The sequence below is a fragment of the Anomaloglossus baeobatrachus genome, chromosome 1 (assembly GCF_048569485.1).
Source record: "Anomaloglossus baeobatrachus isolate aAnoBae1 chromosome 1, aAnoBae1.hap1, whole genome shotgun sequence".
Classification (NCBI taxonomy): Eukaryota; Metazoa; Chordata; class Amphibia; order Anura; family Aromobatidae; genus Anomaloglossus; species Anomaloglossus baeobatrachus.
In genome coordinates this window covers 688,224,048-688,246,194 of record NC_134353.1, presented here as the reverse complement: position 1 = coordinate 688,246,194, position 22,147 = coordinate 688,224,048, and the positions used below count along the sequence as shown (strand labels likewise).

Sequence of the window (22,147 nt, the reverse complement as noted above, 5' to 3'; positions counted from 1 at the left end):
CGTGTGTGCGTGTGTAATGGCAGTGTGTGCGTGTGATTTGTAACTGACGTGTGAATGTTTTTTCCATATGAAATGTTCCGTGTTTAATGTAAAATGTCGTGTTTGATTACCCGTAGACAGCAGACAGAGTTGCGCGCTGAGAATGAACTCGGGTGAACTTCACCCGACTTCATTGTCATCCCGTGGCTCTGTCTGTGTCGCGTCCTGATTAGCGGTCACCCGTGAAGGACTCACCGGTGACCGCTAATCCCCTGAGTGACTGAAGTGAGCAGCGCGATTAGCGCTGCCGTCACTCAGGCTACCCGCGGCTAGATTGAGTCCACCCCCAGTGACCGCAACTCACCTGTGACTTCATCGCTGTCACCCGGGCGACTTGCTGTCACAGTTGGAGGATCCAGCGGTGGCCGCGAGTAACCTCAGTGACAGCTCAGCTGATCGCGATACTCACTTCAGTTGCTGCGTGGAGCTGGCAGGAGCCGTGGTGTTCTTCTGCAGCTCCTGTGACCTTCATGTAGCAGAGCTAGAAGCCACGCAGGAACTCCGTGGATTACGCCGGACATGGATGGGTATTTGGGGCTTAATAAATTGGTGAACGAGGGTTTTTTTAGTGTTTATTATTTCAAATAAAGGATTTTTCGTTGTGTGTGTTTATTTACTATAACTTACAGATTAATCATGGAATGTATCTCAGGGAGACGCCTGCCATGATTAATCTAGGACTTATTGGCAGCTATGGGCTACCATTAACTCCTTATTACACCGATTGCCAACGCACGAGGGCAATTCGGGAAGAGCCAGGTAGAGTCCCAGAACTGTCGCATCGAAAGGATGTGGCATTTCTGGGCGGCTGATGGCTGATATTGTTAGGCTGGGTGGCTCCCCATAACGTGGAGCTCCCCATCCTGAGAATACCAGCCTACAGCCGTGTGGCTTTACTCTGGCTGGTATCAAAATGGGGGGAGACCGCACGCCGTTTTTTTTTTTTTTTTTTTTACTGCACAGTATAGACCCGCCCACCGGCGGCTGTGATTGGTTGCAGTGAGACAGCTGTCACTCAGCGTGTGGGCGTGTCTGACTGCAACCAATCATAGGCGCCGGTGGGCGTGGAAAGCAGGGAATACGAGATTGATTAATGAGCGGCCGGCTTTTTCAAAATAGTAAAAGCCGCCGGAGCAGTGTGATTGTCGTGCAGCGCCGCGCCGGTGATCGGGGATCGGTAAGTATGAGAGAGGGGGGAGACTGACCGACAGACAGAGAGAGGGACAGACAGAGAGAGACCGACTGACGGACTGAGGGAGATTGACCGACATAGACAGAGAAAGAAAGAATAGCCGACATCGCTACAAAAAAGCACAAAACGTACACAGAGCATACAGAGATGCATCCGTGTCACGTACTTGTGCACACCAAACCATTGACTTTCATGGTGTTCGTGTGTGCGTGTTCCGTGCAGGAAACTGACATGCTGCCGTAAAAACGGAAACACATACGGATCACGGACATGATGAAAAACGCAAGTTTGACCACCAACATAGATTAACACTGGTGCACGTTTGTCCGTGTCTCCGGTATATACGGAAACGGACAAAACACGCACGTTTTTAATGGATGTGTGTCGGAGGCCTTAAAAGGAATCTGTCACCAGGTTTTTGCTACCGACCCTCATAATGTGGAGAGATAGACCCTGATTCCAGCAATGTGTCACTTACTGAGCTGTTTGCAGTGATTTTGATAAAATCAATGTTTTAATTGCTGCAGATCTAGCAATTATACAGAGCTCATGAATATGCTGGACTACCTGGCAGCAGGACAAGTAATCCTGTAATGATATCTACTGCTGATTAAATAGTGATTTTATCAAAACTACACTAAGCAGCCCAGTAAGTGACACTTCACTGGAATCAGGGTCTCTGCCCCTACATTATGATGGCAATCCTGGAGACAGATTCCATTTAAAGAGCTTGGCCTCTAACATCAATGACCTATCCTTTGGAGGATAGGTCAACAATGTCTGATCCCCCAACGATCAGCTGTTCTCAGTCCGGGCGGCAGCAGCAGGCAACCTGAAATGATCAGTTCTGGAGCTGCTCCATCTACTGATAGCAGCAGCGGCCGGGCACTGCACATCAGCTTCCTATTGATTTGAATAGGAGGCAGATGTGCAGTACCTGGCTGTGACTACTATCAGTTGATGAGGCAGCTCCGGAACTGAGCATTTCCTGCCAGGACAGAAAGCAGCTGACCAGCGGGGGTGCCGGGTGTCGGACCCCGGCATCAGAAATTGATGATCTATGCTAAGGATACTCCATCAATGTAAAAGTAGTGGACAACCTTTTTTAAGGTGCTTTTGTATTGTTTAATTTTGTGGCGCTAAACAACTGCCAAATGTGAAAGATTTACTAATCGGCGATCAATTTTTCAGCCTATTTACACATTGACTGTATATCTGAGAATACGGGTTGTCATTAGCAGTCACACAACACCAGCGATCATAATATGGTAAGCTTCAACGTAATATTCAATAGAACATTTCAAAGGGGAAATGCTAAAACCTGGAATTTTAGGAAAGCTGATTTCAACAAATTAAGGGAAGAGCTTAAATGTGTAGATTGGGACAAAGTCATGGTAACTGGGGATACTGAACATAAATGGGGAAAGTTTAAGGATATACTACTAGAGTCCTGTAAAAAACGTATACCCTCTGGTAATAAAACGTCCCGGAATAAAAAGAAACCACTATGGATAAATAAGACTATACAAAGTATAATAAAACAAAAACAAAGGGCGTTTAAAATCTTGAAGGCTGAGAATACAGAAATAGCATTGCAGGAGTATAAAGATATCAATAGGCAATGCAAAAAAGAAATCAAACAAGCAAAACTAGCTACTGAAACAAAAATCGCCAATGACATTAAAATAAATCACAAAATCTTTTATAAATACATTAATGCCAAAAGGAAAACAAAGGATAGTATTGGCCCCTTAAAATATAATAACAAGTTAGTTATAGAGGACAAACAAAAGACTGAGATATTAAATAGGCATTTCTCATCTGTGTTCACCAAGGAACTGACTGTACCAGGGATCATTCAACAAGTGAAAAATCAAAGTTCACCACCCGATATAATTAATTTAACACAAGAAGAAGTACGCCTACGTCTGAGTAAATTAAACATTGACAAATCCCCCGGGCCAGATGGCATTCATCCATGAATATTGAGGTAATTGAGCTCCGTAATTGACAGACCGCTGTATCTCATCTTTTTAGACTCGCTTGTAACAGGGTTGGTGCCTCAGGATTGGAGGATTGCTGATGTGGTACCGATATTTAAGAAAGGTAAGAGGGTAGATCCAGGCAACTACCGTCCAGTAAGCCTGACATCAGTAGTATGCAAAGTTTTTGAGGGCATTTTAAGGGATGACATGCAAAAATATGTTGCAGAAAATAATATAATAACTGACAGCATGGATTCATGAAAGATAAATCGTGTCTAACCAACCTGTTGGGGTTCTATGAGGGGGTAAGTGCAAACCTGGATATTGGTAATGCAGCTGATGTGATTTATTTGGACTTTGCAAAGGCATTTGATACTGTACCACATAATAGGCTTATACTAAAGCTCCAGAAGCAAGGACTGGGGGAAACTATATGCAACTGGGTAAGGAATTGGCTAAAAGATAGGAAACAAAGAGTAGTCATAAATGTTACATTCTCTAAATGGGCTATAGTCAGCAGTGGGGTGCCGCAGGGATCTGTGCTTGGACCAATTCTTTTTAATCTCTTTATTAATGACCTTGTGGATGAGATTGATAGTACAGTGTCAGTCTTTGCCGATGACACCAAACTATGTAGGATATTAAAAACTGACCTGGATAGTACAATATTACAAAAAGATCTGGATAAGATGTCAGAATGGGCAGATACTTGGCAAATGAGATTTAATGTTGATAAATGTAAAGTAATGCACCTAGGACGGAGTAATCCTATAACTGCGTATACATTAAATGGAAGTAAACTCGGGACTACAGAACAGGAGAAGGACTTGGGTATTTTCATTACAAATAAGCTGAACAGCAGCACTCAATGTCAAGCAGCAGCTGCAAAAGCCAACAAGATTCTAGGGTGTATAAAAAGAGAGATTAGATCCCGCGATACCAACGTATTATTACCCCTCTATAAATCACTTGTAAGGCCACATCTGGAATATGGGATCCAGTTTTGGACTCCACATTTTAAAAAGGACATTCAGAAGTTAGTCAGTTCAAAGGCAGGCAACTAGATTATTACAAGGAATGGAAGGCCTCCCATATGATGACAGGTTGAAAAAGTTAGATATGTTTAGCTTAGAAAAAAGACGTCTCAGAGGAGATCTCATTTATATGTATAAATACATGTGTGGTCAATATAAAAGACTGGCACATGACTTATTTCTTCCAAAGACAGTACTAAGGACCAGGGGGCACTCACTGCGAGTGGAAGAAAAGAGATTCCAACAGCTAAATAGGAAAGGGTTCTTTACAGTTAAAGCAGTCAGACTGTGGAATGCCCTACCACAAGAGGTAGTAATGGCAGATACTATAACAGCTTTCAAAAAAGGGCTGGATGATTTCCTCAGTACACACAACATTGTTGGTTATAAATGACTTAGTGACCAAATGTAGAACTGGTGGAGGAAGGTTGAACTAGATGGACCTAGGTCTTTTTTCAACCTTAGTAACTATGTAACTATGTAACACTGATTTGCTCACTATGGTCTTGAGGAGACAAGTGGTCTGTGTTTTATATGGAGAACCGCTGTGTATTCAGAGCTTTACTTACCTAGAAACTCATGGATACTACAGCATGCTATGCTCCTGGGTTCATGTCTTCTCCAGCTATGTTGTATGTTGTATAGTGCATGCTATGCTCCTGGGTTCATGTCTTCTCCAGCTATGTTGTATAGTGTATGCCATGCTCCTAGGTTCATGTCTTCTCCAGCTATGTTGTATGTTGTATAGTGTATGCCATGCTCCTGGGTTCATGTCTTCTCCAGCTATGTTGTATGTTGTACAGTGTATGCTATGCTCCTGGGTTCATGTCTTCTCCAGCTATGTTGTATGTTGTATAGTGTATGCCATGCTCCTGGGTTCATGTCTTCTCCAGCTATGTTGTCTGTTGTATAGTGTATGCTATGCTCCTGGGTTCATGTCTTCTCCAGCTATGTTGTATGTTGTATAGTGTATGCTATGCTCCTGGGTTCATGTCTTCTCCAGCTATGTTGTATGTTGTATAGTGTATGCTATGCTCCTGGGTTCATGTCTTCTCCAGCTATGTTGTATGTTGTATAGTGTATGCTATGCTCCTGGGTTCATGTCTTCTCCAGCTATGTTGTATGTTGTATAGTGTATGCTATGCTCCTGGGTTCATGTCTTCTCCAGCTATGTTGTATGTTGTATAGTGTATGCTATGCTCCTGGATGTATGGTTCATGTCTTCTACAGCTATGTTGTCTGTTGTATAGTGTATGCCATGCTCCTGGGTTCTTGTCTTCTCCAGCTATGTTGTATGTTGTATAGTGTATGCTATGCTCCTAGGTTCATGTCTTCTCCAGCTATGTTGTATGTTGTATAGTGTATGCCATGCTCCTGGGTTCATGTCTTCTCCAGCTATGTTGTATGTTGTATAGTGTATGCTATGCTCCTGGGTTCATGTCTTCTCCAGCTATGTTGTATAGTGTATGCTATGCTCCTGGATGTATGGTTCATGTCTTCTCCAGCTATGTTGTCTGTTGTATAGTGTATGCTATGCTCCTGGGTTCATGTCTTCTCCAGCTATGTTGTATAGTGTATGCTATGCTCCTGGGTTCATGTCTTCTCCAGCTATGTTGTCTGTTGTATAGTGTATGCTATGCTCCTGGATGTATGGTTCATGTCTTCTCCAGCTATGTTGTATAGTTTATGCTGTGCTCCTGGATGTGCGGTTCATGTCTTCTCCAGCTATGTTGTATAGTTTATGCTGTGCTCCTAGTGCTGCGTTTCCTGGTAGTCAGCAATTGACCATAAAGGAGATTACAATATATTTGGGAGGGCAGCTGTAATGTGACATGATTAAGTGCTGATGAACCGGCTCCAGTCCATAATCTGTTAATTTCACAGTTTAAACCAAATTAATTTGCAGTAAAATTACATCTTCAACGCTGTGTCCTGCAAGACTCATTAACTGGGAGACGGTAAACTGCACTGAAGAAATGTGAAGAAGAGACAGCCACGGCCGATCATAGAGGGAATAGATTACTGGGGCTATGGAGATGGGGTAGTTCATGTCTGGCACGGTGGCTCAGTGGTTAGCACCGCAGTCTTGCAGTGCTGGGGTCCTGGGTTCATATCCCACCAAGGACACCATCTGCAAGGAGTTTGTATGTTCTCCCCGTGTTTGCATGGGTTTCTTCCGGATTCTCCGGTTTCCTCCCACTCTCCAAAGACAAACAGGGAATTTAGATTGTGAGCCCCAATGAGAACAGTAATCTGATGTATGTAAAGTGCTGCGGATTATGTTAGCACTATATAAAAATAGTGTTTTGGTTTTTTCTTTTTGTTTTTTTTGTTTGTTATATACTGTAGTATATATTATGATGCTGCATTAGTGCTATGGCTAGGCTCTAATCCAGCCGTTTTATAAACCTGGTCCCACTACACACAACCAGATCTGTTGTACTGCAGGGAGTTGGTTGATGACCTCTGTATAGGATTGGCCATCAGTATAAAGCGGGCTTTACACACTGCGATATCGGTCCTAATATCGCTAGCGTGGGTACCCGCCCCCATCTGTTGCGCGACATGGGCAAATCGCTGCCCGTGCCGCACAACATCGCCCAGACCCGTCACACATACTTACCTGCCCGGCGACGTCGCTGTGACCGGCGAACCGCCTCCTTTCTAAGGGGGCGGTCCGTGCGGCGTAACAGCAGCGTCACTGAACCGCCGTCCAATAGCAGCGGAGGGGTGGAGATGAGCGGGACGTAACATCCCGCCCACCTCCTTTCTTTCGCATTGCGGCCGGGAGGCAGGTAAGGAGAGCTTCCTCGTTCCTTCGGCGTCACACGTACCGATGTGTACTGCCGCAGGAACGAGGAACAACTTCGTTACTGCTGCAGTAACGATATTTGAGAATGAACCCCCATGTTACCGATAAGCGATTTTGCACGTGTTTGCAACGATGCAAAATCGCTCATCAGCGTCACACACAACGGCATCACTAATGCGGCCGGATGTGCGTCACCAATTCCGTGACCCCAACGAGTTCGCATTAGCGATGTCGTATCGTGTAAAGCCCCCTTTAGATTGGAGGAGGATTTCTGCCAATCTGCTGGTAAGTGCCATTTTCTTTCCTTGTTTAGAGGACACAGCCCCATACGTTCAGTAGCTATTGTACCTGGCAGTATAGCTTTGAGTGGCTCAGCCCAGATCCAAGTGAATGGAAGTGATCGTTAATATCAGGCTTATGACGCGGTGCAGAGCTGATCTGCTGTGGATACCCTTTTTTGAGATAGACTTCTATTTTTAAGAAATACCATCATAGTTTGTTAGCTGTGAACTACTGCAGATCATCCCCACAGACTTAATGTGAGCAGTGATGTAGTATCAGGCAGACCATGGATAAATGTGGCATTAATTCAGAGCAAAAAAAGTAACCTTTTTCTATCACCATGATTTTTTGTGTCAGAATTAATGTGTTTTTCCAGGTTTCACTTACTGATTTAGTCTACAATAAAAAGAAATGGCAAAATCAGACTTCCTCCTTGCTGTTACATTGCTGCCCAGTGATTAACTGCAGAAGTCAATGGTACAAAAGACAAGGGTCTGTGGCTGAGACTCCGCACTGGACTTGTCAGAGGGAATAAGGCTATTATCCCACGTTGCGTATTTGCATGCAGTTACACTGCATATTGCAGCGTAACTGCATGCGTCCTGCGTCCCCAGCACAATCTATGAAGATTGTGCAAATTCCATCCCTACGTTGCGTTTTAGAACACAGCGTTTCGGCTGCTGCCAAGACGCTGCGTTCTACAAAGCAACATGTCACTTCTTTTGTGCGTTTTGGTTGCAATGTCGGTCTCCCTGTCTGTCTATCCCTCTCCCACCCCCCCTCTCTCATACTCACCGATCACTGACCGAACACCGGCGCGGCGCTGCACGGCTATCACTCTGCGGCGGCTTCTCCAGCTTTTGAAAATGCCGGCCGCTCATTAATCCATCTTATATTCACTGCTTCCCCCGCCCACCAGCGCCTATGATTGGTTGCAGTCACACGCCCCCACGCTGAGTGACAGCTGTCTCACTGCAACCAATCACAGCCGCCGGTGGGCGGGTCTATGTAGTGCAGTAAAATAAGTAAATAAATTAAAAAAAAACGGCGTGCGGTCCCCCCTAATTTTGATACTAGCCAAGATAAAGCCACACGGCTGAAGGCTGGTATTCTCAGGATGGGGGAGCCCCACGTTATGGGGAGCCCCCCCAGCCTAAAAATATCAGCCAGCAGCCTCCCGGAGTTGCCGCGTCGATTAGATGCGACAGTCCCGGGACTCTACCCGGCTCATCCAGAATTTCCCTGGTGCGGTGGCAATCTGGGTAATAAGGAGTTAATGGCAGCCCATAGCTGTCACTAAGTCCTACGTTAATCATTGCAGGCGTCTATGAGACACCCCCAATGATTAACCTGTAAGTAAAAGTAAATAAACACATACAAACAAAAAAAAATCCTTTATTTGAAATAAAAGACAAAAAAACACCCTCTTTCACCACTTTATTAAAATCCCCAAACACCCCTCCAGGTCCAGCATAATCCACACGAGGTCCCGCGACGCATCCAGCTCTGCTACATGAAGCTGATGGGAGCGGTCGTAGAACACCGCCGCTCCTGTCAGCCGCATGCAGAAACTGAAGTGAGTCGCGCTGTCAGCGGAGACGTCACTCAGGTTACCCGTGGCCACGGATCTCGGGTGGAGGACTCTAGCTGGCCACGGGTAACCTGAGTGACCTCACCGGTGATCCCGCGGCTCACTGCAGTCACTCAGGAGATTTGCGGTCACCGGTGATTCCTTCACCTGTGATTGCAAATCAAGCCGCGGCACACGCACAGAGCTGCGCGATCACAATGAAGTCGGGTGAAAGTTCATCCGAGCTCATTCTGATCGCGCGGCTCTGTCTCGCAGCCAGCCATGCCCTTTTTGACAGTCTGGTCCCACTCTGCTCTGCTGCAAGTCTATGGGGATGCAGCAGAGCCGAGTGGGACCTCACTGACAAAAATGTGCGTTCTAGATGCTTTTCCCATGGCAGAGAAAGCATCCAGAACACAGGAATTCTGCAGGAATTCTGCAGTTACAATGCATCTCAGAACGCAGCTTTTCGGCTGCGTTCTGAGACGCACATGCAGTGACTTACACGCTACGTAATAGAACGCAACGTGGGCACATAGCCTAAAGGTTGTGGGTTTGGGTTTTTTTCCCATATGACCTGCTATAAGAAAAACCTGTAAACCATCTTTACTTGGATGGCTTTTTGACTGTATTTCGTAATTCATATATTTTTGTTATGCCCTTAGGTTCTAGAACAGAGAATCCGAGAGGAACAACGAATGATGGATGAAAAGATAGTTCTTGAATTAGACCAAAAAGTTATAGACCAACAAAATACCCTTGAGAAAGCCGGTGTATCTGGTTTCTATGTTACAACTAATCCCCAGGTAAGTGTTTATTTCCACAAAATGTGGGTGATTTTCCATGTAAATGTGTATGGTAGAAAAGAGATCTCATGAAAAGGTTCTAGCTGGACAGTTTCATCAAGGCCGCATTCACACATTTGTGTAAAAAACCATGTGTGTTGCATGTTCCGTTTTGGACATCCGTATGGCTATGTTTGTGTTCCATCCGTGTGACCGGTACCGGGAAAATAAAGCCTGATTCTGAAATTATTGCGTTTTTGTTTTATGTGTAAACGATATGCAAATCTAGAAAAATGATTGATATGTGATAGAGGTCAAACACGTATATATGTTCCACCCCCCTACATATTGTAAGTTTGCACCCTTTAGTGCCTTCCATATGGTACTAAGGGTACTTAGCCTTGTATTTAGCCACAAAAAAAAAAAATTTAAAAAAAAACATAAAAACGTGGGCTCCCCTCTAATTTTGTTAGCCAGCTAAGGTAAAACAGGCAGCTGCAGCTGGCAGCTTTACCTTGGCTGGTAATCCAAACAGAAGTCACCCCTCTGTGTATTTTTTTTTTTTTTGTTTTTTTTTTTTTGTTTTTCAAAACCAAACATGGGGTCCCCCAAATTTGATCACCAGCGAAGGTATAGCTAACAGCTGGGGTCTGGTATTCTCAGGGTGGGAAGGGCCATGGTTATTGGGCCCTCCCCAGCCTAAAAATAGCCGGCCACAGCCACCTCCGAAGTGGCGCATCCATTAGATGCGTCAATCCTGGTGCTTCACTTCAGCTCTTGCCGTTGCCTTGGTGCAGTAGCAAACTAGGTAATATATGAGATTGATGCCAGCTGTGAATAGACAGCTGGTATTAGTAATGGGAGGGCATCTATCACACTTTCCCATTACTAATCCAGTAGTTGAAAATGCTAAAAAAAAAAAAAAATAATTATTATAAAAAATCTCCCAACACCAGCCCTCATTCACAAATTTATTTTAAAAAATATATTTATTTTAAGTTCTTCCATAATCCGTAAGAAGGTCCCACGACTTTCCTCCAAAGCAAACCAGAAAGACATAAAAAGAAAAACTTATTAAAGAAAAAAGACAAGAGACATCCTCGTTCATCAACTTATAACCTACCAAAACCCTAATCCAGTCCACCGTAATCCATATGGAGTTCCTATGTCCTTCCCAGACTCACTGTCCCAGCTTATGAAGAACAGAATATTTCCTATAAGATGGTACACCAGCCAGTGACGGATCTCACGCTGCACTGTGTGAGAACCACAGCAGTGAACTGCAATGACGTCATGAGGGCACCGCAGGTAACAGCATTTAGGTCACACAGAAGCTTGTGACTCGCTGCGGGCAGTGACAAATGGTGACATCATGAGTTCATCGCGGTTCCCACACAAAGTAGTGGGAGAGCAGGTGGCTGTGGCATGCAGTGAATTCATGACGTCACAGCTACTCGCTCTCACGCTACTTTGAGAACCACTGCAATGAACTGCAGTGAACTCCTGACATCACTGCTCGTCACTGCCCACGGCGGTTCACACACAACTGTGTGACCCATAAAGATCTATGTTTGCCACCAAGTGAAGAGACTGTTAGGCAGGGATTATAGATATGTGCATAGAACTACTGGTGGTTCTGTGTGCAGAGGGAACCTGAAAGATTCCTTTTAAAATGGATCATTTTGTCACATACCTAATAGTAGTCAGAGGCTAGTTATTAACTTTAAACAGTAGAGGGGAACAATATAAAATAAAATGGAATTGCAGATATAAATGCCCATATTAAATTCCCATTTGTATGTATGTTATACAAACTGGGATTTACTCACCTCGGGTGTTGTTTCATTGAAGCTGTGATGTTACATTGACCAGGTTTTCCAGTTAAATATAATTTTTAAAACCATTTCTGAACTGATTTTTTTTTTTTTTTATTTATTTATTTTTTTTAAGATTAGAACAAGTCTTAAAATTAAAATTTGCAGTTTCACAAAGCTAGCAGACGCTAAATTTGATCACGAGGAATCAAAAAATGAAATGTGCCATGTCCACCCCTCTTTGCTCACCAATGTCTAGCAGCAATGTGCTGATCTGATGTAATGGCCTGATATTTGTCAGGTTTGGATGACCCATTCCAACTAAGCTTCATTTTGTAGTCGTGTGATCATCATGTAATTTTGGATTTTCTTCCTGACCACACAAAACTATTAAAGTTGCGTTGTGGGTCCACCTTACAGATGCCGCTAGCCAACAAAGGCTTCGAAAATAAACCCAGAGGAAAGATTTCTTGTTGCCGCAGAGGAAGAAATGCCCAATATGGCTGATCTAATTAAGTCTTTACTTACAAAGTGTTCAAAGCATTCAAAGATGTTCAAAGTCCCTTCCATGTATCAAGTGAAGGGTATCGAATGCCTTTTCTGCGTCCAACTCTGGGAGCAGTGAAGGCATCAGATAAGGTTAAAGTGTGCCAGCTGAATAAATTTCCCTGTGCCGTCGTGTGCTCGGCATCCTGCAACAAAACCCACTTGATCTGCATTTATTCATTTAGTAAGGAGTTTCATTAAGTGATTGGACACTAGTTTTGTGATCAATTTTGTCAGTATTAAGGAGACATGTAGGGCAAATGTTTGCAGAAGAGGTGAGAAGTTTGCCAGGTTTTGTGATATATAGTCACCAGTACAATCTCAAAGGGGAAATTACCCTTCCGATTTTGCTTTGTGAAAAGGTTTGGAGAAGGAACAGTGATACAAGAGACAAATTTGTTAGGCTACCTTCCCACGATGAGTTTTTGATATTGCAGAATTTTTGCACCTATTTTTTTTAAATTAGGTTGTGTGATTTCTCTGGTTAAGTACCGTATTTTTCAGATTATAAAATGCACTTTTCCAAAAATTTGGTAGGAAAGTGAGAGGTGTGTTTTATAATCTGAATGTAGCTTACCGGGGTGATGGAGAGGGGTTGCAAGAGACCGGAGAAATCCTGGGGTGGCTGTGCAGGGGCTGACTGGCGGCTGCTGCTGCTGGGGCAGCTGTATGGTGTCTGAAGCGGCTGTGCGGTATCTGCGCGGGGTCACCGGCGGCTGGACTAGCGCTGTGGGTCTAGCTATGTCTTAAAATAATGCAGCCCGGAGTCGCCGCGTGCGCAGATGGAGCTCTTGGCTCAAGCTCTTATCTGCGCAGGCGCCTCCTCCGGCCCATTGATCTCCTAGCAGCGGACTTAAGGAACATGGCCCCCGGAGGTGGCACTTGCGCAGATGAGATCTAAGCTTGCCATTGAGCCCAGAGCTCAATCTGCGCTGGCTCCGGGCACCATTTATTTGAAGCCCTCACCCGCACACCTGCCGCAGAAGGTGCCCCAGCACGGCAGCCCCAGCCTCCGCCACAGCACAGCCTACAGTTTTTGGGACACCCACTGGCCCTGCCTCCTGTGACTCCACCACGACCATAAGACACCAGCGGATTATTAACACTAGAAGTCCCAGAAATTTCGAGCTCCCCCCTGAAGTCCCGAAAGGGGGTAAAATGACATACAATAAACTGAATAGAACTAACTAGAAACTAAATGGCTAAACTCAATGGAAAACAACCACCTCCTGTGGTGCGACAGTAATGGCCTTAATTACAGAATAAAAGACGGTGATTATAGGAAGTTAGCTAAAATCCTTCAGGTCATTCCACAGTCTCTGGGTTCCAAAGGTAGAAATGTTAAAGGACCCCTCTCTGGGACTACTAGTGTTAAAAGACTGACTTTTTTTTCTTTTTGCTCTGAGTTTGGGGTGCGTCTTATAATCTGGTGCATCAAATAAAAAAAAGTAACGGTATTTAAATGGTTTTTACAACCTGACTGGTTGAGATGAGTTCAGAAAGAGTGGAGACTTCATTATATCTTAATGAGAGGAGATTTAGCGAGGTTAGCAAATCCAAGATTTAATTAGAAGGTTGATCGTCTACTGAATAACATTGTAGTAGTCCCTAGATTGGGCACATACGAGTTCTGGATGAGCTATCCCTTTGAGCTGCTTGTCTATTAGATAGAGCTCTTTTTGCTTAGTGATTTTTTTTTTTTTATTTTTTTTTTTTATGGTTCTTGCCTAGCTAATAGAGCCCCAAACATATCCTTATTCATTCGAAAGTGGCTAAGCGCATGATTGCTATTTAAGACAGGAATATGTTCTAGTTCTGCCCTTAAGGCTTTGAGCTCAGAAGTGGTGGATGGAGACATTGAACTTTTGTTCAGTGTTATAAAACAATTCATTTTGCATAGTAAGTCATTTATAGTTTGTTTTCACTAGTTCATTTAAGGTTCTTGGATGCAAATCCCTCTTGTGTACAACTTTGTGAGCAATCCACACTGAAATGGGATTGGAAATAGTGGAGAGATTAGTGCAGTGGTGCACTTTGTGGTCCAAGGGCCATAATGCCATACTGAACCAGTCCCAAGGGCAGCAAAAAAATGTAAAGGGTTACTTACATGGATATATCATCATCAGTACATTAATACATAACCAGAAACATGTTTTTAAGTATTTGAGGAGTCTTTGGAAAGATTCTGCTAAAAAAAACAAAACCGTAACACTAATTTAAGCAGAGTTTTTGGAGCAGAAACTCACCAAATCCTTCTCCATCAAAAAACACAAATTGTAGAGATCTAGGATGAAGTTTTAACATAACCGTGAAGCACGTTATGGATTGTTACATGTTTAGAAGATCAGAACCCTTGTCAATACATGACTGCGGCACCAGAACCACCACCAGTACATGAATGCAGCACTAGAACTACAGTTAGTACATGAATGCAGTGCCAGAATCGCCCTCAGTACATGAATGTAGTGCTGGCACCACAATCAGCATATGAATGCAGCACCAGAACCACTGTCAGTGCATGTAACAGCACCAAGGATAGTTCAGTGATCAATTGCAACGTCAGGTCAGCCTCATATATAATTGTATTGCTTGAGCATACAATTCTCATATATCCCTAACAATTGTAAGGAGATGCTGGGAGTTGTTGTTACTAGCCATCTTCAGACTGCGGACCATAAGGAACTTCCGCACTGACGAGTCCTAATGAGTATCACCAATAAACATTTACATCCAGGTACCTTACAGATGACATCTTCTCTGACTGGATTTTTCCCCATCCCTTATGTTTCTATTTAGTACAGATGCCATAATGAGATTTCATGCCCTGAACTCATCTCTGCAGACTTCCTTCTTTTCTGCCTTCTGCAGCGATTCTAGACACAATTCCCTTAAACAAAAAAAGTATCATTACACTACCCATAAATTAAAAATATCACATGTAGCGTCCTCAAATAGTTGCTCCTCACTGCTTCCTGAACAAAATATCTCACCCCCACAGGCCCACTGTATAATTTGTTCTCCCACACACAGGTTGCACATCTCCATAATATTCCCCCACACACACTGCACCTCTAAATAATATGCCCCTTTCCATATCACCACCCCACACATACTTCACCTCTCCAAAATATCCCCTCAAACTGCTCTTTTCCATCATACCCCGCTCCACTTCCCCTCACTAGACTGTACCCACTTTTACAATTCCCCCATAATGTGTGTGCATTGGCAGTAACCGCAATCCTTCCCTCATCTGAAATTTACATTTAATCTATCACTCCTATGGAGTGGTTACCAAGGCCACATTCTCTGAGGCTTCTGTGGCATTGGCAGCAGCATGATGAAGTCACTCTGCTGCACATTGGAGAAGGAGCTGATGAGCTGTCTTCTGCTGTGCACCAGTCCCGGGTCTCAGGTTTTCAATTGTATTTGCGATTGAGAAATCTGAATACATTTGAATATTAGTAGCAAGGAGCGACAACTACTGGACAGATCTGCAGACCATAGCAAAGCCGTGGGCCATACGTTGTACAAGCCTATATTAGTGTTTTGCCACTTGATCGCTTGGATCGCTATATGGGGGGTGTGAATGATTTGTTTAGCCTCCAGCTGAAGTGAGGAAATAGAAGCGCCATCTTGCCATGTCAGTCTTATTGGGGCATGGTCCAAACCAGTTATGTTACAAAGTGTAGAATGCGAGAGATTACCCAGCCCATCACTATTTTTAGAAGCAAAAGGTCAATTCTGATATATACATTAATGCGGAATAGAGGAGAAATGAGTAATCGCATTCATTGTCATGTTGGTGACATCAGGCGTCTGGGGATGGCATGAACAATTAAGCGGACCCTAGTAGGTATCTTGATTGATGGTGAGTAGCTAAATAAAATCATTATCTATAACCGCAGACCCTTGACTGACAGATCTGATATTTTTTTTTCTCTTAATGGGGCTGTCCACTACTTGGACAACCACTTATCATTCCCTGCGTCTGCTTCCTTCTCCCCTCCTTCGGACATGGGCAACATTAACCGGAAGTGACCAACAGCGCTCACTTCCTGTGAATTACCGTCCACAATGGGGGGGCAGAGAAGCCGGCACTGATTGGCTGGTTCAGCTTGACTTTATCTAAAGTTCTGTTCTGGACCCGAACTTGACCTGAAGCCCAATGGAAGTCACTAATTGGGCAGTTCAGCTCTCCGCCCACATGCAGCTAGCCATAAATAGAGCACTTCTGCGGGGACGGTTTACATTTTTTCCATTTTATTTATTTATTTTTTTTTTGTATAGGCACACTATATCCTATCACGCTGTTGTTACCCCTAGTGCGAGCCATTCAAACTCTGCAAGCAGCTCGCACTGGGCTGAGCACCAAATGTACCCAAGCACAGCGAGTGGTTTGCATAAGAAAAGCATCCGAACGCCAAACTCAAACATTGATATTTTTTTTGTAAAGTTCGTGTTCGGTACGAATACCAAACTTTACTGTTCGTGTTCTCTTATCTCTACATAGAACGCATCATCCACATGAAGGGAAGGAGGACAGCAATTATAGGAAGATGGGACACTACGGATTAAGACCAGAGACCCTGACCAGATGGTGCCGTAATGGTTATTATAAAAGGTCCTTGTGTCATGCAGGCAGAATTGTAGTCATACATATGGACTACTAAAATGCTTCAAAAGCGGTGTTAGTAAGAAAACATGATTCCAGATTCCCTTTCTAAAGAAATGTTCTATCTGAAGGAAAACTTTAAGTAGTGCAGCTTGCCGAATTCTGAAATTGATACTAAAAGAGCGAGCTTGCATTCATGTACTGTCTATATTCTCATCCATTTTCCACTAATGTTCTATTGAGAGAAGTGGATGACATACTACTCAGCATGTGAATGCAAGCATGCAAATATATTTGTGGCCCGTCATGACCACTCAAACCGGCTAGCAGAGCTGAATACTAAAGCCTCATTCACACGTCAGTATTTTTGCGTCAGTATTTTTGCATCAGTAATTGTATGTCAAAGCCAGCAGTGTCTTCAAAACGGGTGTCTATCTTTCAATTATAGCTTTCCTCTGTAAGTTCTCTGTAATTTTGTTAATATTGAATAAGTACTGAAGTTGAAAATATATAAAGGGGTATTCCAGTTTTAAGGTACATGACATGTTGGTTGGATACACCATATCCTCCTGGTCATTGGCGTCTAACATCTCATATCTCTACCTTCTTCTTTCTGCAGTGATGTTCCCAGGCACCCACTCTGCAGGGAACTGTAACATAATGCCATTCTTTAGAAACTGGATGTGTGATAACATTTCCCTGTTCATTGGGTGGATGTGGGCATTACTCCGCAGAGAGAGCTGTGGTATTATGAGGGTTGGGCCACGTCCTGACTACTGGGATTAGGAAGAAGGGGCTTTGCGACTTTTCTAATGATGGGGAAACCCCAATTGTGTGTTAAGATATCTACTCTTTCACAAAAAGACCAGTTCTTGGGGACCCATGAGATGTCAATAGAGATCTGCTGCCAGACTTTCTCCAGCTTACCTACAGCCGCAAGTGAATGCTGATAAGCACACAGTAAGGGGAACGCCATGTCAGGGCGGTGGTGCCTCTGATGGCTCTATGGGTTTAAATAATTAATATGTAAGAAAGGAATAACACTCTTGAGATGTGCAAGGTTTTTTTTTTCTTTCAGTTGCAATGCAAGTCCAAACTAAGATGAGACTATTTTAAAAGCTCTTTATACTGGCATCACTTCACTTATTAGTATGTGTGATATATCTTCAGAGCCATTAAAAAGCTGATAATTACTCAGTTTCACACACACATTTGTCATCTTACTTGCTCCTTTTGTCTTGGAGACATTGAGTCTGCAGGTCCCTGCCCGGACTAGTGAATGAATAGGACAGATGCACAATACCTACCAATGGTGCACCAGTCCAGACTGGCATCCGCCAATGCCCATCATTAGCTCCACTTACCTCCTGATGCAAAGTGAGTGGCACTGAAGAATAGATTTCCATAACTTAGCAAATCCTTTTTTAAAGGGAACCTGTCAGATCAAATATGCACCCAGATCCACAAGCAGTTCTGGGTGCATATTGCTAATCCCTGCCTAACCGTCCCTGTATACACTAGCATAGATAAACAGATCTGTAGAAAAAGTATTTCTATTGATTTTTTTACCATATGTTAATGAGCGAGGGCAGTTCCCCAGCTACTCGCCCCTCATTACCATGTTACTACGCCCCTGTGGGCGTGCTATCATGCTAATGAATACGCAGCATCACAGGATGATCTTCCTCACCTCTCCGCCACCATTGGCGCCCGACGCTGGCTTTTGGCTCAGTGGTCATGCGCACTACTTCAGTTTGAAGCCAGGATGCATACACCCGGCTTCATAGTGTGCATGACCCAATCTCCGGGGTCATGCGCACTGAGCTGAAATCCCCCGTCAGACGCGATGGCGGCGGAGTGGCGAGTGAGATCATCCTGTGATGCTGCATATTCATTAGCATGTTAGCACGCCCACAGGGGCGTAGTAACATACTAATGAGGGGCGATTGGCCAGGGAACTAGTCCCCTCGCTCATTAGCATATGATAAAAGATCTTTAGATATACTTTATCTAAAGATCCCTTTTATCTATTCTAGTGTATACAGGGAGCATTAAGGCCCACACACAACGAGATCGCTAACGAGAGATCGCTAGTCGTTGCCAAATGGTGCGGGCCATTTTCTTCAAAGATGATGTCCTGCTGGGCAGGATGCATCGCTGTTTTTAACGCCTACCAACGACCTCCTAACACAGTCCCAACGCCCGCCGAGATCGTTATACAGGTCACTGATCGTTACTGCGTCGTTGGTAAGATCTGACCTGTGTGACATCTCACCAGCAACCTCCCAGCGACTCACCAGCAACCTCCCAGCGACTTACCAGCGATCCTTATCAGGTTGCATCGTTTTCGGGATCGCTGGTAAGTTGTTAAATGTGACGGGGGCTTTAGGCAGGGATTAGCAATTTGCACCCAGAACTGCTCATGGTTCTGGGTGCATATTGGACCTGACAGGTTCCCTTAAAGTTTAGATTAGCTTTTTCTTGCACTACTTAAAGCTAGTGAGTTAACTTTTCTGCCCTCATGTTCTTGTGGTTTGTGTACCTCAGATATTTATGGGACAATTTATTTTATCTTGAATCATCTCTTTGAAAATTAGCTGATTGCAGGTTATACCATTGTTGGTGGTCCCCAGTGATCTAGCAGCAAGTGTTTAATTTCCCCACACTGCCACCACAGAAGAATAAAAGCAAAGCATGATCTCCATTGAAATCAGTGACGTGCACCGCGAAGATTCTCTCCAATGTGACCGATGCGCTTCTGATTTTTGCATTTTCCTCTCACTGTCAGTTATCCATCAAAATCACTGACCTGATGGAAGGAAACTTGTCAAACTTGTTTCAATAATCATTTATTCAGAATCTGTTAAACTGCCTACTGAGATAAAACGTGCCCTATGGGTAACGGTGGCTTTACATATTAGGTAGCTGGCGCCTACCTCTTAACATACCCATAAATGTCCATGACAGTCTTTAAAGTTGAGTGAGTATCGAAATATTCGTATTCGCGATACTCGTAACAAGTACTTTGTAATACTGGCGTATTTTTTCTGAATAGCGAGTACATTGCAAGTCAATGGGAAATGCGAGTAACTTTCTGCTGACTGGGAAATGCGAGTAATTTTCTGCTGGAGTACAGCAGAAAATTACTCGCATATCCTATTGATTTGCATTGTACTTGCTATTCGGAACGAATACGCCAGTATTACAAAGCACTCATTACTAGAGATGAGCGAGTATCTAAATATTCGCGATACTCGTAATGAGTGCTTTGTAATACTGGCGTAGTCGTTCTGAATAGCGAGTACAATGCAAGTCAATAGGATATGCGAGTAATTTTCTGCTGGACTCCAGCAGAAAATTACTCGCATTTCCCAGTCGGCAGAAAGTTACTCGCATTTCCCATTGGCTTGCAATGTACTCGCTATTCAGAACGAATACGCCAGTATTACAAAGTACTTGTTACGAGTATCGCGAATATTTAGATACTCTCTCATCTCTAGTCATATTCTGCTGGAGCAAAGAATTGGGTACATTAAAATGTTAAGTTGGTCGTAAATGTCTCGAATACTACACCTATCTGGCAGATGAAAGGTGTTTTTGTTTTGTTTTTTTTACATTTAAAGTGGCAAATGATGGTGGAAATGTAATCAGTCATGCCGTACACATCTTGTTTCAGATCACTACAGCCAAATGTTCAACTTTGCAAATTACTCAGATGTCTGCGGTGTGGTATCATAGTTCACATCACTAGTGTGTACAGGGCGGCTTAATGGTCTTCTTTTCCAGGGAGCTTCTGGAGAGCCACCTTCTATCATGCCTTTGATCTAATATTTACTGCCAGCTTTAGATATTCAGTTCAGACTGTTAATGTAGAGATCAGGGAAAGGCTTCTACACCCTGAAGGTTCCTCATTTCCTAAATCTCATACTAATGGTTCTGATTTTCCTCTTGCCCAGGGTTTTTCGTGCCACTTATGTGCAGTTACTCCTTGTTGGCAGTTGTGTACTCTCGGTGACTTGTTCGTGCAAGTAATGGCCGGCCTCCTGGCTATAATCCACTTATGTTGGGCGGACATCATAAGTTCAGATGATCTCATGACCTGGGTGCGGAGCTGGACAAAGAGTCAAGCTGTGTATTAAGATTAGAGTCGTTCACAGAACCAAGTATTAATACTATAGCTGATGAAATTATATCAAAATGCCCTTTAGAAATAACTTGTTCTTGTTTCCTTCTAGGAGATAACGATACAGATGAATTTACTGGAACTGATTCGCAAATTACAGCAGAAGGAGTCTTCGACAAGCAAAGCATAGTCTTAATTCTATGCGTGGATTAGAACATACTGTTTCTATGAAAATCCTACCTTGCTCTGACAGAATTGATGTAAATATTCACTTTCACCACACAAGTTTCTAGTGGTCTCTAAATTTAGGCAGAAACTTGAAATTTGTCTGAGTTTGCCCAAGTTCCCTAATTTTTACTAGTTTGTGTTGGCTTTAGCCAGGAACTTGAATTACATGATGTTTTTTCAGTATTGTAATTGTGAAGCTGATCTTTTGTTCTAGTTTTATATATTTTGGGGGTTTTTTGTTCTCACAGAACCATCTTCTGTGTCATATATGAATTCTATGAATTTGTAATGCTGTAAATATTGTATTCCTATTGGCTTTATTATCCTGTTAACATCTAGGACACCTTGTATTAGATATAAAACATTAAAATACCTTTTCTTCTATTGAAGGTTTTGCAGAAGTCAAATAAAAAAAATTCACATATCAATTCTCCAAATGACTGTTACCTTTTTTGCATATTTTCCAACGAAATGGTATTGTGTGGTGTAGGTTGTGTAAATCGTTCTAAATACAGAGCAAGCCATACAAGTATCAATAAGTACCCAAACGTTTTCCATAAATCTACATTGGAACATAGTCCTAGTACTTCTCACATTCTTTTATAAGGCCTGTGTGTTTTCATGGTGACTGGCAGTACAAGTCTCCAAATCTAGATACATTTCACATAAGCAATAGATGCGTCCTATAGATGTGATGGGACTCCCATCCTACGGATCCAGTTCTTTATTCAGATTAACCCCTTCACCCCCGGCCACTAAAACACCCTAATGACCGGGCCATTTTTTGCAATTCTGACCAGTGTCACTTTGACAGGTTATAACTCTGGAACGCTTCAACGGATCCTGGCGATTCTGAGATTTTTTTCGTGACATATTGTACTTCATGTCAGTGGTAAATTTAAACCGATAATTTTTGCTTTTATTTGTGAAAATTTAGGAAATTTTGCAAAAATTTTGAAAATTTCGCAATTTTCAAACTTTGAAAATTTATGCCCATAAATCTGAGAGATATGTCACACATAATAGTTACTAAATAAACTTTCCCACTTGTCTACTTTACATCACCGCAATTTTCGAAACAAAATTTTTTTTTCGTTAAGAAGTTAAAAGGGGTCAAAGGTCATC

General features: G+C 43.2%; 1 protein-coding gene across 1 annotated transcript in view; it reads left to right on the top strand.

Moving 5' to 3' along the window:
- Positions 1-21,450, top strand: part of LOC142249762 (protein DGCR6-like) — a 35,909-nt gene extending 14,459 nt beyond the window's left edge. Inside the window, exons 3-5 of the mRNA XM_075321662.1 lie at positions 3,269-3,330; positions 9,580-9,720; positions 20,907-21,450. Coding sequence (XP_075177777.1) covers positions 3,269-3,330; positions 9,580-9,720; positions 20,907-20,984 — 281 coding nt within the window. The 3' untranslated portion in view covers positions 20,985-21,450. The remainder of the gene's footprint in view (positions 1-3,268; positions 3,331-9,579; positions 9,721-20,906) is intronic.
- The last annotated feature ends 697 nt before the right edge of the window (positions 21,451-22,147 follow it).